Source organism: Drosophila gunungcola, unplaced genomic scaffold, assembly GCF_025200985.1.
Source record: "Drosophila gunungcola strain Sukarami unplaced genomic scaffold, Dgunungcola_SK_2 000071F, whole genome shotgun sequence".
Lineage (NCBI taxonomy): Eukaryota > Metazoa > Arthropoda > Insecta > Diptera > Drosophilidae > Drosophila > Drosophila gunungcola.
The window spans coordinates 232,006-249,627 of record NW_026453234.1 but is presented as its reverse complement, the minus strand read 5'-3'; the positions used below and the strand labels follow the sequence as shown (position 1 = coordinate 249,627).

General features: G+C 39.8%; 1 protein-coding gene across 3 annotated transcripts in view; it reads left to right on the top strand.

The window, feature by feature from the left end:
* LOC128264454 (integrin alpha-PS2) overlaps positions 1–17,480 on the top strand; it is a 37,155-nt gene extending 19,675 nt beyond the window's left edge. For 2 of the 3 annotated variants that reach the window (XM_052999918.1, XM_052999919.1), the window contains exons 5-12: positions 2,856–2,982; positions 6,456–6,517; positions 7,170–7,218; positions 9,054–9,128; positions 10,904–12,182; positions 12,254–12,497; positions 12,849–14,801; positions 15,590–17,480. In XM_052999918.1, coding sequence (XP_052855878.1) covers positions 2,856–2,982; positions 6,456–6,517; positions 7,170–7,218; positions 9,054–9,128; positions 10,904–12,182; positions 12,254–12,497; positions 12,849–14,801; positions 15,590–15,679 — 3,879 coding nt within the window. In that variant the 3' untranslated portion in view covers positions 15,680–17,480. The remainder of the gene's footprint in view (positions 1–2,855; positions 2,983–6,455; positions 6,518–7,169; positions 7,219–9,053; positions 9,129–10,903; positions 12,183–12,253; positions 12,498–12,848; positions 14,802–15,589) is intronic. The other variant, XM_052999920.1, reaches the window with a different exon arrangement.
* Positions 17,481–17,622: the final 142 nt, after the last annotated feature.

The window sequence follows — 17,622 nt, the reverse complement described above, 5'->3', positions numbered from 1 at the left end:
TTTTTCATTTATTTTTCCGATTGTTCCTATGGGAGCTATATGCTATAGTCGTCCGATTTTGATGAAATTGAAACCGTAATTCTGAAATATTAAACCATTACTATATCTCGAAGAACTAAACAAAAATTAAAAAACAGCAAAGTTATAATTTTTTTTCATTTATTTTTTCCGATTGTTCCTATGGGAGCTATATGCTATAGTCGTCCGATTTTGATGAAATTTAAACCGTAAATCGGAAATATTTTACCATTACTATATGTCGAAGAACTAAACAAAAAATTAAAAAACAGCAAAGTTATAATTTTTTTTCATTTATTTTTCCGATTGTTCCTATGGGAGCTATATGCTATAGTCGTCCGATCCGGCTCGTTCCGACTTATATACTACCTGCAATAGAAAGACAACTTTTGGGAAAGTTTCATGCAGATAGCTTTAAAACTGAGAGACTAGTTTGCATATAAACGGACGGACAGACGGACAGACGGACAGACGGACATGGCTAGATCGACTCTCCTAGTGATGCTGATCAAGAATATATATACTTTTTAGGGTCGGAAACGTCTCCTTCACTGCGTTGCAAACTTCTGACTGAAATTATAATACCCTCTGCAAGGGTATAAAAATGCATCTCTAAATGGTAGCGATTCTGCCTGCATATATCATCCACCAACTCTCGACCAAAAGCCATATTCATAACCATAATTTTTGATTTCAATGCTCGGAATGAAAAGCAACTGTGGACCTGTTTTCGGGATCCATTCTCCTCCGGCCGCTCCCCATTTGCATATCTAACTATTTTACCGCGAACTGCAAACTGTTGGCCGCCAAGTCCGCAAAGAAGCTCTCTGCCGGCCAACTGATAATAAAGTTTTTAATAGGAAATTGCTATTAACTTATTGATCATGGCATGGACAATGGTCCACGCGGGCAATTGTTGGGAATTTCAATTGAATTGTTCAACGCTCCCCCGAGTGCCCAGCGGCAAGTCGATTGTCTGGCCTAACTCTCAGGGTTTTGTTTTTATTATTTCCCCATTTCTTGCACTTACACTAGAAAAAAAGGTCAAGTATTAAAAATTTGATTGTATTTTAAGGGCGGCAGCTAATGGTAATGCCATTTCAACCTAAACAATATGTTATTTTGTTGAATGAAAAGCGACTTGGGAATTATAAAAATGTTCTTATGCAGTGGAAAACAAAACGGATCATTGTAATGAAGTTTTGAGCATGGTTTTTAAGATATTAAAAACGATGAACTAGGAAGATGAAAAACCAGCTCCAAACTTGTGTGATTTTCTCCGAGTGTTAGTGAAGTTAGCTGGACTGTGATTTTTTGTTTGTTTGTTTGTTTGTTTCTGCGCCTGCTTGCATAATATGGTCTGGCCCATAGATTTGTGATTCAATGGGGCATTTGAATGGTTCGGCCTTTCCATCCGCTCCCATCCAATATCCGATCAGCATGCATTTTTGGCGATAGCGCGTCAGTTTGAGTTTATGTCAGAGTTGCCAAAAGGGAGTGGGGCGGCGGGCGGCGGGCGGAAAAGCGACAGATACAGAAAGCCACTGGTTGCCATAAATGGCACAATATGTATAAATTTGTAAAAGTAATTGCAGTGCGGAGACAATAGCCCGGCCTAAGATCTTGACGCTGATGTTGATGCCTCCTGCTCCGGCCGTTCCTGCCTCATGCCACAAACTCCAACCGCTGAGCTGACCATATTTGGAGCGGCACTGCGACTGAGATGGCTGAGACCCCGAGTCTCGTGCGTGTTTTATGTCCAACTGCCAGCCATTTATACATTATAAAACTATATAAACACACAGATCGGCTGGGATACGAAGCGATCCACTGCGACGAGGTTAACTCACTCCCCACGCACAGTGTGTCATCATCCACGAAAGAAGTGGCAAAATATATCTTATTTATCGGGCTTAGAATTTGATGTCTCAACTAAATTTATTAAAAATGATTGTTCTAATAACAAGATTATAAATATATTGGCATTCCGTTATTGAACCTCTATTTGTATTGTTATGGTCTGTTGTGGTTATAGCCAGAATTTTACTGATATAGTCGAAAAGTAGTGGCTTTATGATGCAAAAATTTAACCTAGGAGTTTTTGTCTAATTTAAACATTTTTCATTAGGTTACACCACTTTATTTTTAGGACATTTGGCATGTTATTTGAAAAGCGGCCACTATATAACCCTTAGTTTATGCAATATTCTGAAATTATCAAAATTAAATTATGTGTTACCGAAAGACAATTGTAAATCTTATATTCCTGCGTGGACTTTGCATTTTTAGAATATTTTTTTTTTTTACCAAAAGTTATAAGGTTCAGTGCACTTAAGTTTCACTGTACCTGATGGATATGGGGTCTGTTAATTCGCTTTGGCCATTTTAGGAGAGCCACCGCTCCATGCCTTTGCCGTTGCTGCTGGCCTGCCATTGTCTCACATCTTCACCAAATAATTTCCATGCCTGCCCCCGTCTCTTTCACCTACACCGAGAGAAATTTTTTGCTGACTCTATGGTTTTTTAAACATTTAAAAATTATATTGATTATTATTATTTTTAATAATTTTTTCTCATTTTTTGAAAAAGGAATTAAATTTTACAACTTTTGGTAATCGAATTTGCCAATTTCTTGATTTTGTCTATAAAGGGAGAATGTAGTAGTAGAAGATAGGCTTACAAAAAAAAAAAGTATAAAATTCTCATTTTTCCAATCAAATCAATAAACTAAATAAAATATAATAATGTCATCAGTTGATTATCAATAAATAGACATGATTTTTTTGTACTGTGCAAGGTACTCGATCTCCATTGAATTTCTCCATTTCTCATTGCAGGCCTGTGCACCGCGCTATGTTTTCCACACGATGACGCCATCGAAGGCGTTCCGCATTGATCCCGTGGGCACCTGTTTCACCTCGCACGACTTCGAGCAGTTCCACGAGGTCTCCCCCTGCCGGACAAGTGAGTATCGACGATTTCGGACAGACGGACCGGGATTAACATTAACCCACACCGGAGGCCTAATTCGACCTCCGCTCTGCTTCGATTCGGTGTGATTCTGTAATTCGAGCGGCAGGGAATCCCTTGAAAAGCGAAATTCAAACTGTCAGTCGCTGGCATTCCTTCGGCTTTTGTTGCTTCACTTATTTATTTTTTTTTTTGTTTTTTTTTTTTTTTGTAATTCTCAAGTATCGAATAACGGCAATTTGAGGGAAAGTGAAAAGTGTCAAGAATGCTCGACAATTGGTTAGGCAACAATTGAGGTGGCTGGAATACGTTGCAGGGATCAAAAAAAAAGAGAAAAGTATTTGTTAGAAAGTTTTCAAAACATTTTCATAAAATTCAAAATAAAACAATGAAACTTTTAAATATTTGTCCATTCAAAATTCGAATCAAAATTCAATTCTACTGATATATAATTTGAGACTTTTCTCTCAAGACCTTACCTGGAGTATAAAGTTTATTAGTTGACCATGATAAAAATATAGTTTATGTAGCAAACTAAGGTCGCAGCTGTTCAAAAGTAAAGATGACATATTTTAGATGCTCTCTAGTTTTTCTAACACAACTTGGCCCTTAGTGACTAATTCGATGTCATTTGGAAATATAAACCAACAGCAGATCAAATTGTAAACCTTTGCAACCCAGAAAATCTCCACCCACCTGGATCGAAAGAAAGATTTATACGACTTGACAGGCGACAAATACGCAGACCGACGAAAAGTTGGAAAAACATATCCATTTTCTGTAGTTTGTAGTGTGATGTTGTATATCTAAAAATATTTAATTTGATGTTCAACGTTTTATTTCTTTCGTTCTGATGCATTTGTTTTTCTTGCTTTTACCTCACATTACTTTCCCTGTTTTTCTGTTCCGTTCTGTTTTTCTTCTGTTTTTTTTTTTCTTTTTTTTTGCCTTTGGGACAGCCTGCCAAATTTGTTTTGGTTAGTCATCGCTTTATACCGACTATATCTAGGTCTATATAGATGGGCATCTATGTGCGAGCAGCCCACATGTGGCATTCGCGTCCTCCTCCTCCGCAAAGTTTCGACGAGGTGTGATTATTTTTAGCCTCGCCTCGCAGATGCAAAGCGTTCAACTTACGTACAATGCATATATCTTTCGGATTTTTAAGGAGCTATATCCGTATATATGTGGGTTTACGTATGAGTGTTCCTATATAGCGGCTGGCATATGGCCATTAGTCGGGGTTGTGACTCTTGAACTAGTTTATCATCCGGAAGAATTGCTTTTGCTTTTCAGCCGACTTCATTGTTTTCTTTTTGATTCGTAGAATTGCAAAACACAAATATTGCAATACACATCAAATTTGTTTAAGACTCTGAGTCAATTTGAAGTAGCTGTCATAACTCTTATTCACTCTGAAAAAAAATTAAAAATATTAAAACCACTTTGGTCAGTTAATTTGCAATGAGTTTTTATTACTGAAGATAGTTAACAATAACGTATCGAACACGTTTTGCATGATAACCACTTGAAAGAAAACTGGTCCATATCAATATGCACAGAACATTTTTCTGTGCTGTATGTGAATAGCAAATATTCAGCTGGTTAGAAAAAAATAACAAATAAATAAAAAAAAATTTAAAAACAATTAACTGTTCAAAAATATATATTTACTTTAAGTTATAAAAGAATAGTACCCTCAATAGTTCAATAGATACATATTCACCTAATTTTCACCTTTGAACTTATATTTCCATACTCTTGCTACAAAGTCTACAACTTTGAACTAGTTGCATTTTTAAATAATTTAAGTCCTTTTTTATGAGGCGATTGCTCAATCCGTAGCCAGTATAACCCATCTGAGGGCGATTTATAGATTCTAAACACATACGAATGGGCCAACTCGATTCCCAGTGGTCTTGTTGTTGCGTTATTAATGCTGCTCGTCGATGCTGTTGTTGTGAAATGATTAGCAGCAACATCAGCAGCGGCAGCAACTCATCCTGACAGTTGCTTCAGCACATTCCGACATCACTGAAAGCAATAAATACCAACTTAACGCACAAAATGCCAAACTAAATAGTTAAACGAAACACAGACATACAAAAACCGAAAGGGACAAAATCAAAGCGGAATAAATAAAGGTACGAAACAATCGTCGATTGACCAAGCCAAGTTTAAACGTCGGCAATGGAGCACAGAGTTCTCGGCGTGCCCTTGCTAAAAACTAATTGTAATTCAAGACGGGGCGATTTTATTATGGGAATTACTACAACTGCGAAGACAATGCCATGGGTATGCTCACGTTCGAGGACCTCTGTGCGTTACAAATAAAAAAAAGTTGACTTATGCGATTGCCGGTGCCAGCAGCAACATGTTGCTGCCGTCGCTGCTGTCGCTGCGCTTAAATTGAAACACTTCGAGACAAATTGTTATCGTTTAATTTGATCAAACGCACGATCTACCTGTTGATTTCTCTGTTGTTTTTGCTCCAAGTCCCCCTCATTCCTGATCCTTTTCTGGAGGCCTGGCCTTTATCCGCGCATGCGACATAAAGTTGTTGTTGTCGCAAGGAATACCCTTTCGTTAAATCGAGAATATGGTATGTTCAGTTTGGCAAGAAATTTAAGAGGTTGAAAAAGTAAAACCCATTCTGTTAGTCAATCTAAAGCGTTCAGTCCACCCGAGGGCGCCATTAAAAAAAGTATTGAAGTAAATGTACACCCGTGGGCGCCATTCAATTTGTTAAGCAATCAATAATAGTTTCAAACAATTATAAGACATACCAATTCGAGGACTTTAAAACGACAAAAATCCCAATTCGAACTTAAGGGTATCTCTTATTTCGACATTCTTGTGCACTTTTTGTTGGATCTTTTTGCCGATGTTACGTGATTTCGTATTTGGTAGCAAGGCAACATTCGCCAGACACTTTGCCGGACAAACAAACAAACAAACAAAAGGCGGGGCCAACAAAAGGATGTGTGGTTGTGGCTGTGGCTGTGGATGTGGATGTGGATATACATGTATGTATGTGCGGATGCCGTCCCCACTTTGGACCTCGTCTTGGTCTTTTTGTTTGCCGCTCAACAGTTGGGGCTGCTTTTATTGTTGTGTTTTCATTTCAATGTCCATCGCTTTGGCAGGCGAAGATCTTGCCCCAAAGGCGCGCTCTAATCCTTTTATGTTGCTCCAACGCTCGTCCAACTCTCGTCCAACTCTCGTCCAGCGACTGACAAATAGCAGCGCAATTTATTGCATTGCATCGGTAATTATTTGCAATTTATTGTCCCACACACCGTTCCCTTTTTGCGAAAATCCCGGGGCCCTGCGAACATTTATGATGAAATCGCACAATGCCTAAATGGTCAACTGTGTGTGACTGGCATTCCCTCGCCCCAGCCTCCTATTTTTTGCCCAATCACTCACTTATGCGATGCATTTCCATCTCTCTCCACTCGTTGCAGACAACTGGGGTTATCATCGCCAGGGCTCGTGTCAGGCTGGATTTAGTGCAGCGATCAACGGGGTAAGTATTCAGTGGATATACCCTATCGAAAATGTGGGGATAATTGTCGATGCAAGGTTTTAGGTGGGTGATATTTTGCTTGACTTCAGAGTGACTTCTTCAGTGCCTCTAGGGACTTTTATTAAAACATTTAAATTACAAATTAAATAAAAAAAAAACTTTAAATGTTTTAATTTGTTAAACAACAGACTTAAATATCTATAATCTTAAATTTGTACGCATTAGAATGCAAGCTATCATATCATATCTAAAATGGTTCCTTAAGTATTCTTAACAAAATTATTTCAACTTAACTGGGAACTCGATGGATTCATATTTGTCACAAGTCACAAGTCTTACATTGTTATTCAAAATAAATTCCCAATCAATTCAAGAGAATTCCAAGTTCAACATACAAAGGCTGAGCCCGATCTCTAAATCTCCACAACGTTCTCTTTTTCTTTTTTTTTTATGTTTTTTTTTATTTGGGTTTCATTGAGTTATTATATGCATGGAATGGTTCGAAAAAGACAGACAGACGGACGGACAGACGTGGGCACGTTTAGTTGGCACCTCGTTGGGATCGTGGCATAACATTTGCATTCACAATTGCATCCCCAGCATTCGATTTGACTATTATGGTATATGTGTAACCTCTTTTCTCCCTCTGTAGAATGGCTCGCGTTTGTTCATTGGCGCACCTGGCAGTTGGTACTGGCAAGGTAAGTGCACGTTTTTCCCACATGTACCGTGTACCGTTGTTCTACTTCTTATTTATTTATCCGTACCTCAATACCTTTTGTCTCTTGAGACGAGCTACATTTACTGTATGTATTTTGAAGTTGCTATTCTTTCTAGTATCTCGTGTCTCAATGAGACAAGCGACATTTATCCTTTATTTAGTCATAGCTAGAACTTTAAGTACTTTCCCAAGACCCAAGATCCTTCATCCTAGATCCTATATCCTAGAAAAACTCCAAAGAACACTTGAACCCAAACAAACACGAACACAAACACACACACCCACGTAGTCTGGTTTGAAATTTGAATTTCGTTATCCCCGTTGTCATTTAGCATTTGTCCTCGTCCTTCCCCAAGCTAAAAGTCCACGAATATATTGAATTTTGATTGCCTTCCGATGTACAAAATCAAAGTGATTGCATTAACATAGTATCCTCTAGTTTAGTTTATCTTATTAATTTGTGTGTTTAATTTTTTTCTCTATTAAGAGTCCATAACCTAAGTAATCTACAAAGATACGTGAATAAATAGATATTATTCATTTAATATGGGTCTAGTTATATGTTTGTATCGTAATACCCGGTCGTAATTCAGTTCATTTTTTTATTTAGGAACTCAAGTTCCCCGTCTCTAACACTTGATCTAAGCGGGCTATTTATAATTTTATCCAGTATGCATCTGTGGAAGATGGAATGCTAGTTTTAGCCACAAACTAAGATGTAATGAGATGCATGTCGCATTGTAGCGTATCCTAGTCGATAAAGTATCCAAAGGTAGATCGTAAAAACCATTGTTTATAAGTCAAGGCAATTTTACATGCAATATAAATATAATTTAGGAAAAACTTACCATTTTAATATATTTTAATTGTAAAATTGTACTGGTTTATGTGACATTATTATAAGAAACTATAAGTGTGCATTTAAAAAGAAACTAATTTAAGCAATAATTTATTACACGTTCAAATGAAATATAGTTTAATTGTCCATAAGGTAAAATACTATGTCGTTTAAATAAACTTCATTTTAAGTTTATTGTTTGTCAAATTAAATAAAACAACTAAGCTTCTGTTACCGCCCAGAAGAATTCGGTACAATTTTTAAATGCACATTTTTCGAACAAGTAGAGTTGACTAAGTTTCGTGACGCATATATTGTGTTGTCGAGTTGTTGTCATTCAAATCGTTTAACCCTAATTGGCCTAACGTCGCACTGTTGTCGCTGCCAGAAGCTAACAATATTGTACCGTACGAAATTGTACCCACCTGTTAGGGTACACCGAAAATGAAATCATTTTGCTAACTCCGATATCATTTACAACTCGACAGCAGGAGTCAGCAGTATAACCGTAAATCGTAACTATTGTTAATCGTAATTTAATGTAAATTTAACCCAAATGAAGTTAGCTGCATTTATTGTACCGTATTTGATACACGATTTTCTACTGTAACTTTAACGTTAACTGTAACTGTAATTGTATCTGTAACTGTATCTTTAACTGTACCTGTACCGTATAACGCGTCATGTTCTTCCTGATCTGATTAATCAAAATTATGTTCTCTCTTTCTCTTTATATTTTTTGCTCCTTCCTCCACCTCTGTCTCACTCTACACTCAATCAATATCCTGTGTATCGGGTCAAAATGCATGCGATTTTGTACCGAACTTGAAATGTGAAATGCATTCTGTACCGATTCCCAAATCCAAACCGCACCACTCGATCACCCGTACCCGAAACCAAAACCGATTCCCAATCAACATTCTTCCCTACAACTTTTGTTGCTTTAAAAAAAAAAAAAAAACAAAAACCATAAAAAGGACAAACCTACTCAATACCGCCCGATGCCGAGTTTCCATTTAAGCCGCCTTTTTATCAGCCCTTCGGCACTGGAGGTAATAATAATAAAAAACGCAATGAAAAAAACAAAAAACAAACAGCAACTACGCTTCTCACCCACTGCCTCAAAACTCAAACTCAAAACTCAACCGAAACTGTACCTACGAACATTAACCCAGCTTAAAAAAGTACCTAAACACAAATACCCACCCACATATACAAAAACTCCACTGAGAGTCCCATTAACGGTGTCTGATAATCGAAACAAGAAAACAAAAACCATCAAATCAAACCTCATAAAAAAAACTATATCCATCACCCATCAATATAAGAGAATACCTTTGGAAACCCATCGAAAACAAAGCAAACTATATAGATTTGTGCAATGGGTTCCAATAGAAGTCGCTAGAAAGCTTGGCTTATTAATATTAGTGGTTCCAGGTCGAAAAAAAGCCTATATATTATGTTACGTACCTCCGCTTTGCCGAATTCTGCTTAAATGGTTGTTGTCTTAACTGCTTTTCTTTTTTTTTTTTGGGAGCGATTCGACAAAAGAGAAATTATCTTAATAATAACAAATAAGGGCGATCTCTAAATTTCTCTTATATCTGATCCTGGGTTTTCTCTAAAGGGGTGGCTTAGACAAAGGTGTCACGGAACGGCAGAGAAGGATTTGATGGTCAAAACCAGATCATCGGTAGTGATATATGTAAAAAAATTTTAAAAGTTATGCAACAAATCTTTTCTTTTAAAAAGCCAAAATCACGAACAGAAAGGTTCGTTAGTTTTCCCTAACGGAGAAAAAAAATGTTCTTAAAATGTAATGTACCCAAAAATTTGGTTGGTCCAATGGATTAAATAATATATGGAATATTTAATAGAAATTCTTTACTTTTATTGAAACCAGTTTCATGGAAATACTATTTCCATCGGTTTTTGAGTCTAATTTGAAGGAGCCAAAAAATAATATCACACTTTTTTCTTTTTAACTTAAAAGTTTTATAATCATTATAAAACAAAATACCTTTTCTTACCTACTATTTCTACAAATTTTTTATTTTATTTAAAACAAATGGATCCCTATTTAAGATTTTGTTGTATAAGTTTATTGCTGCTGAAAATTAGCATTGTTCATTTTCTTCAACTTACAAAATTAAGTTAGTACCATTAAAAAATAAACAAAATAATTCTTGAAAAAATGAAAGACATCTTAAATATTTTCTTATACTGCCCGACTTGTACCGTTCGTCTGACCCCATGATTTGCATTATTTGTAATTTTTAAGTGCATGTTTACCTGTTTGCCGACCTGTAGCTTATTTCGGATGTTGACTGTGTTAACTGGAATGCAAACTAACCATAATCTCAGCACGTTTCTCACGTATGTTTTTTTTTAGTAGTGCCCCTGTAATCATATACACGTAATCATCCAAAAAGAATCGTAGTATCTTGTGGTAATTGTTGTTGTGGCTTCCTTGGCTGGGAGTAGTTAAAAGATCCATGTGCCCATCATCGTTGATATCGTTATTTGTTGATGCAAAGCATGCCCATTTAGCCATAAAGCGCCATACAGTTGCGGTCAGAAAAATAGCATATGATATTGGTAAAAACATTTTAAATAAAATGCTTTTATAATTGTTAATCGTTTTCAAAAAGTATTTAAAGTCTTGTAGAAAACTAGACTCATAACATGTGCCATAATTTTGACAGCAACTGATGAAAAAAATAAAAAAATAAACTCACCCAAAAACACCAGAGAATAAGAGGAGTTACATATCTCAAATCGTAGTGAAGTTATGTTTTGTGACCAAACTATTTTCCCGGATCCACAGGTCAGGCCAGTTCCCACGATGTGACAAGGCCGGAGAACCAGGTGTTCTCCACCTCGGAAAGTGCCTCGGTGAATGATGACTCGTATTTGGGTTACTCGATGATCACCGGTGACTTCGATGGCGATCGCAGCGAGGATGTGGCCATTGGCATGCCACGTGGTGCCAATCTCGTTGGCCGCATCGTCGTCAATCGATGGAATATGGCAAATATCTTTAATATCACTGGTCGTCAGATTGGCGAATACTTTGGCTACTCACTGGCGACCAGCGATGTGGATGGCGATGGTCTCGACGATCTGCTCATCGGTGCGCCCATGTACACGGATCCCGAGAACGCGGAGGGTAAATACGATGTCGGCCGGGTGTACATTCTGCTGCAGGCCGGTCCCAGCGAGGAGAAGCGCTGGACCACGGAGCACATACGTGATGGCTACCACAGCAAGGGACGGTTTGGCCTGGCGCTGACCACATTGGGCGATGTGAACGGCGATGGCTATGGTGACTTTGCAGTGGGCGCCCCCTATGACGGACCCGAGGGTCGTGGCGTGGTCTACATCTTCCATGGCTCACCGCTGGGTCCGCTGGCCAAGCCGTCGCAGGTCATCAAATCGGAGCAGCTCGTCGAGGGTGCTCCCTATCCGCGCACCTTCGGATTCGCCCTGTCCGGTGGCCTCGACATGGACGGCAACACCTATCCCGATCTGGCCGTGGGCGCCTACAGCTCCGACCAGGTGTTCATCTTCAAGTCGCGACCCGTGGCCGCCGTGAATGCGGAGACCAGCTTCGTCAGCAATTCCAAGCTGATCAGTTTGGATGATCGCAACTGTGAGCTGCTGCGGGATCGCAAACAGGTGCCATGCATGCTGCTGTCCACCTGCTGGAGCTACACGGGTCGCTATCTGCCCGAGCAGCTGGACTTCGATGTCTCGTGGCTGCTGGACGCCAAAAAGCTGCCCAATCCGCGCATGTTCTTCCTGCGGGACGAGGGCAAGAACATTAGGAATCAGACCATACGATTGAACTACGGCCAGAAGTACTGTCTCAATGAGACGGTCTATCTGCTGGACAAGGTGCAGGATAAGTTGACGCCTCTGGAGGTGGAGGCCCGCTACAATCTGCGCAGCAGTCGTCCCCTGGATCCAATGATTCGGCGCCGTAGGAGCATCCTGGAGCCGGTGATCGACCAGAATCGGGAGATCGTCCTGCGGGATGCCATTAATATCCAGAAGAATTGCGGCGATGACAACATCTGTGAACCAGATCTCAAGCTGATTGTCAAGTAGGGTTTTAATTACTATTATTACTATTTCCTTTTTCTAGATCTTTATTTATTTTTAATGTATTTTACAGCACGGTGGACAAGTACCTCTTTGGCTCACCCGATCCATTGGTCATCGAGGTCCTCATCTCGAACAACAACGAGGATGCCTTCGAGGCCACCTTCTATATGGTCACCCCACCGGATCTCCAGTACCGAAAGTTGCAGCAGCTGGGCGAGAAGAAGGACACGCCCATCACCTGCTCAGCGCCCACGCCGGAAAACAACCACACGCTCAAGTGTGACATTGGAAATCCCTTGGAGGCTGGACAAATTGTAAGTATAAAATGCAGAACTACTTGTAATAAAATCACTTAAATCGAATAATCAATGCACAGCCAAAATCAATAAAACTGTGACATTCAATTTGAGTTCTATCTATTCTTATTGAATTTAAATGATTTGTTAACAAATTTTACAAACTTTTTAAGTGCCAAATATGGGCCCAATTGAAGTACAATTCTAGTCACTTATAAAGGCAATATATGCTTAGTACTACAATCAAATGGATAAGAGACCTTTTATAAGTAATTACTAGACCTCAGTGGTTTCTAGTATGCAATTCCAAAACGTACCTATTAAATGTAAATACCTCAACTAACATGTATTCATGTACACCCCATTCAGGCTCACTTCAACATCAGTTTGGTGCCGGAGGAGAAGTACGGTAGCTCGTCCAGCTACGACTTCTACTGGGAGGCAAACTCGACGAATCTGGAGAAGCCGGGCTCCGACTATGACAACAAGATCCGGCAGAGCGTGGGCAACTGGGTGGACACGGATCTGGACATCAAGGGCACCTCGCTGCCGGACTACCAGCTGTACAAGGCCGATGACTACAAGGAGCTGTCGAATGCCACCAAGGAGGATGAGATTGGACCGCAGGTGGTGCACATCTACGAGATCCGCAACAATCGTCCGTCGATCATCGAGGAGGCGGAGGTCTATATACATCTGCCCCACGAGACCATTGTCGGCTATCCGCTGATGTATCTGCTGAATCAACCGGAGACGGGTGGTAAAATTCAGTGCGACGAGGTGGCGGTCAATGAGTACAATCTCTTGCTGGACGAGAAGTTGCAAAGGAAATCGTATCTGCAGGCCCAGGGTGCCATTTCGAATTCAGCTCAGGTTGCTGGACAATCGGCTAGCTCCTCCTCCTCCTCTTCATCTTCCTCCTCCTCCTCCTCGTCGTCGTCGTCGTCGTCCTCGTCGGTGATGACCTTCACCGATGGCGGTGGTCGCGTTGAGAAGGCCCAGGGTGGTGGCTCTGCCCAGGGAGTTATAGTGAGTAAGACGGAGGCCAGGAACCGATTGACACCCAAACAGGTTCAGGAACTGGAGCACGAGGATGCATTGGAAGCCCTGGGAGATGCCTCCTTTGTTCATCGCGATCGCGCCAGTCAGACCAGTCAGAGCAGTCAGGTGCAAGAGCCCCGAGTGAATCAAACCAGCTTCGCCACCTTCTCCAGCAGCAGCTCCTCATCGGGATCGGGTGCTCCATCGGCCCAACTGCGCGGTCACAGCACCCAGGGTCACATCCAGATGGCCGGACCGGTTCAGCACTCCAGGAGCTCGAGCAGCTCCAGCAACTACCGCTTTGGGCCAACACAGCAGCAACAGCAGCAACAGCAGCAACAGCAACAGCAGCAGCATATCCTCTTGGCAGGTGCCGGAGGATCTGGAGCTGGCTCTGCATCTGGATCTGGTGTTAACTTCCATGATAAATCACAATTTGGCGGTCGTAGTGGCAACTTCCATGCGGGCACTTTAGATCTGGGCACCATAAACCGGGGCAATGTGGACAACGAGCTGTACAGAAGTCAGGCTCAATATCAGAATCCCGGCCAGAGTTTGGGCCAAAGCCAGGGTCAGTTCCAGGCCGGTTCCGCCAACCAGGGACACTACCAAGGACAGAATCAGGCACAGTACCAGGCACGCCAACCGGGACAATCCTTCCAGGGACAGACCCAGTATAGTGGCACACCCGGTGGCTATCAGACCCACCATGTGACCTACTCCTCCTCGGGCGGCAAGCCCTACTATGGCAGGGAGAATGAGGACTACTACGACGAGGACAACCTGCAGCAGGCCACGCCAGGTCAGTGGAGCAGCGCCAGTTCGTCCAGTTCCTCATCGCAGCGTCGCCTGCGGAGAGCCAGCGATACGGATTCGGATACGGATTCGGATTCGAATTTGGCGGAGCAGCCGCTACAAATCGATTTGAACTCACCGTGCAAGTCGGCCAGGTGCAAGAAAATCCGGTGTGTGGTCCGAGATCTTAGCACCGAGGATGGCGATGCCGCCTTCGTGGCCATCCGGGCGCGCATGGTGGCCAAGACGATGGAGAAGCTGGCCTCGAACGTGCCGCTCAATGTGTCCACGCTGGCGGTGGCCAATGTCACCCGGCTGCCCTTCATCGGGCCGCCCAAGGATGCGATCGTGAAGACGCACGAGATCTTCTACAAGGCGGAGCCGGAGCCGCAGCAGGTGCCCGATGTGGTGCCCCTGTGGGTGGTGGTCCTGGCCGCCTGCGCCGGAGCACTCATCTTCCTGCTGCTCGTCTGGCTGCTCTACAAGGTGAGTCGGTCATTTCTATGCATTGCTTTTTTTAACTGGCCTCACTATCATGACTATTATTTTTGGATCAATCTTACACTGATTAAAAAAATGGAGTAGTGAAGTGAATTCAACATTGTATATTGAATATAATAAATATTTAAATAATAATAAATTCAATGCATATTATTATTCAAATATCTGTAATAATATAGAAAATGTAAGTTTTAAAATGGGTCCTATTTTACTTGAAAGCACTGTATTAAAGTTTAATATGGTTTCAACGGATGAAAATCAGGGTGATTTAAATTGAGTATTAAATATTAACAGTTTTTAAACGAAAATGTTTTTTCTCCCAATTAAATTTAAAAAAAATATTCACGTTTTAAATGGTTTTATTTGTATGTTATTTTAACTATTTAATACCCTCTATTTGTATAGATTTTTGGTATATTCTACAATAACATGGGCAGAACATTTATGTATAGATAATTAATAATTCATCATTTAATATTTTAATTTAATTTTGAACATTTTTATGTTACTTACAAATTGGCTTTCAAAATATTTAATTAAACAGGTCTTAGTTTCAAGAAACTATTATTTTTTAATCGTACATTTTTTTAAGCCGTGACTACTTGGCGTTTTTAAACATATCTTTCTCATATAATATAATTAACTGTTTAATTTCAACAGTTTTGGTTTATATATTAATCAAAACAAGTGAAATAAAAGCTCAGAAATATTAAAATTTAAAAAAATATAAGACAATATTCTAATTTGAAATTCCCTTTTCTTTTCCACTACAGTGCGGCTTCTTCAACCGCAACCGGCCAACGGATCACTCGCAGGAGCGGCAGCCACTTCGAAATGGCTATCATGGCGACGAGCACCTGTAGAGTGCCAACGATGTCCGCCAGTTTGAAAAACGCAGCACCAATAGCAAGAATATTAACAAAACCACGAAATACTTCTAACATCGCACACTAAACCAAAACGTACTAAAAACAACGAAACGGTTCTAAGACGTACCAAAATCGAGCGCTTGGTTGGAGTTTTAAAACATGCGATGTCGACGGGAGGTGCCAGTGGAAAGTCCCCTCCAAATAGATAACTTATGAGGGATACACCTGCTGCTTAAAAATGGATACCTCTTTAAAACGAGAGGGAGAACTTTGTTCCAAAAAAAAAATCAACACATTTAAACTTGCCTAGTCACGACATGAAGAACTTTCTAATGCGTAAAGGTTTTTTAACTTTGACAAAACTACTATTTTTTTTTTTTTTTAATTTTTTTATTTTAAACTTTTATGTTTTTGTTCATTGCAAAAATTTCGAGGAAAGTTGCACAAGTGCTATATTAATCTGTACTAAAGAAAGTAAAGAGAAGAGAGTCGATAGTCGAGAGTCGAGAGTCGAGAGGAACCTAGGCTAAGTGAGTGAATGACTGAAATATATTGACTGAATGCGCAAGTGAATGAGCGAATGTGAGTGATAGCCAATATGGAAATATCAAAGTTTTAAGTTCTGAATCGAGAAAAAGGGGAGAATGTGCTGCCCGCAGAAAAGCTGTCCTATACTGCCACGCCCCAATTTTTAGGCAGCAGCCGAGGCATGGAATAAAATACAGAGGAAATCCACACTTATTAGGTGCTACTCTAATTTTTTTTTAAATCTATTATCAAGTCTCTTGATAAGGCTTGGCGTTTTCCTAACGCGAAACCCATTTTTTTGTGGACAGTTATTCAAACTCAAAGTTTGCCAGTTGGAGGGAAAGTTACAACGCCAAAATGTGTTGAAAAATGCAAAAGAAATTATTAAAACAAAAAAAAAAGAAGAAATTATTGATTAATCTGTGTAATTCTTTGTGTAAATACTAAAAATGAAAACAAACAAGAAAGGAAGCAAACTTCGGCAAGCCGAAGTTTATATACCCTTGCAGCTATTGCTAAAATTAAATATTCTGGAAAACATTGAAGCTATGATGATTTGCAACTCAATTATTTGATAGTTCCTATGGCAGCTATATGATGATAGTTTTCCGATTTCAATAAAATTAAAATCGTAATTCGGAACTTTCAAATAATTAATTATTCAAAAATAATTTCGAGCTATATGCTATAGTCGTCCGATCCGGCTCGTTCCGACTTATATACTACCTGCAATACTAAGACAACTTTTGGAAAAGTTTCATGCAGATAGCTTTGAAACTGAGAGACTAGTTTGCGTAGAAACGAACGTGGTTAGATCGAGTCTCCTAGTGATGCTGATCAATAATATATATACTTTATAAAGTCGGAATCGTCTCTTTTACTGCGTTGCAAACTTCTGACTGAAATTATGATACGCTCTGCAAGGGTATAAAAACACGACGCGAGGAGAAAAGTTGAATCGTTATATTTAAATTAATATTGCATTTATTTCCAAATTACAGTGGGAGAAGCGCTGTCCGATTTCTTCCAGTGTACTCTCGAAATGAAACCCCTGTCTGTACCATGTAAACCCCCTACTAAAACTTAGTCTCGCCCGCTGCTCACAGTTAGTTTAGTTCAATTATACGCTACTGTTTAATTTATTAACTGTACTTATTAATGCGTGTCATGAATAATGATTGATTACCCCTTTTTTTTTTGCTTATTTTTGTATTAAATTTACCGATTTACCATTAAATTAAAAATAAAAATGACGGTCGAGTTGTAATATTAAAATGGCTGTGTGATTTATTTCAAAGGCTTGGATGGATATTATGAATAAACTTAATGTTTTACAATATTTAAAATAAAATATGCTTGTCATTTTAAACCTTCCGCGCAAGTAAAAGTACAATTTTATCTGGCAACTC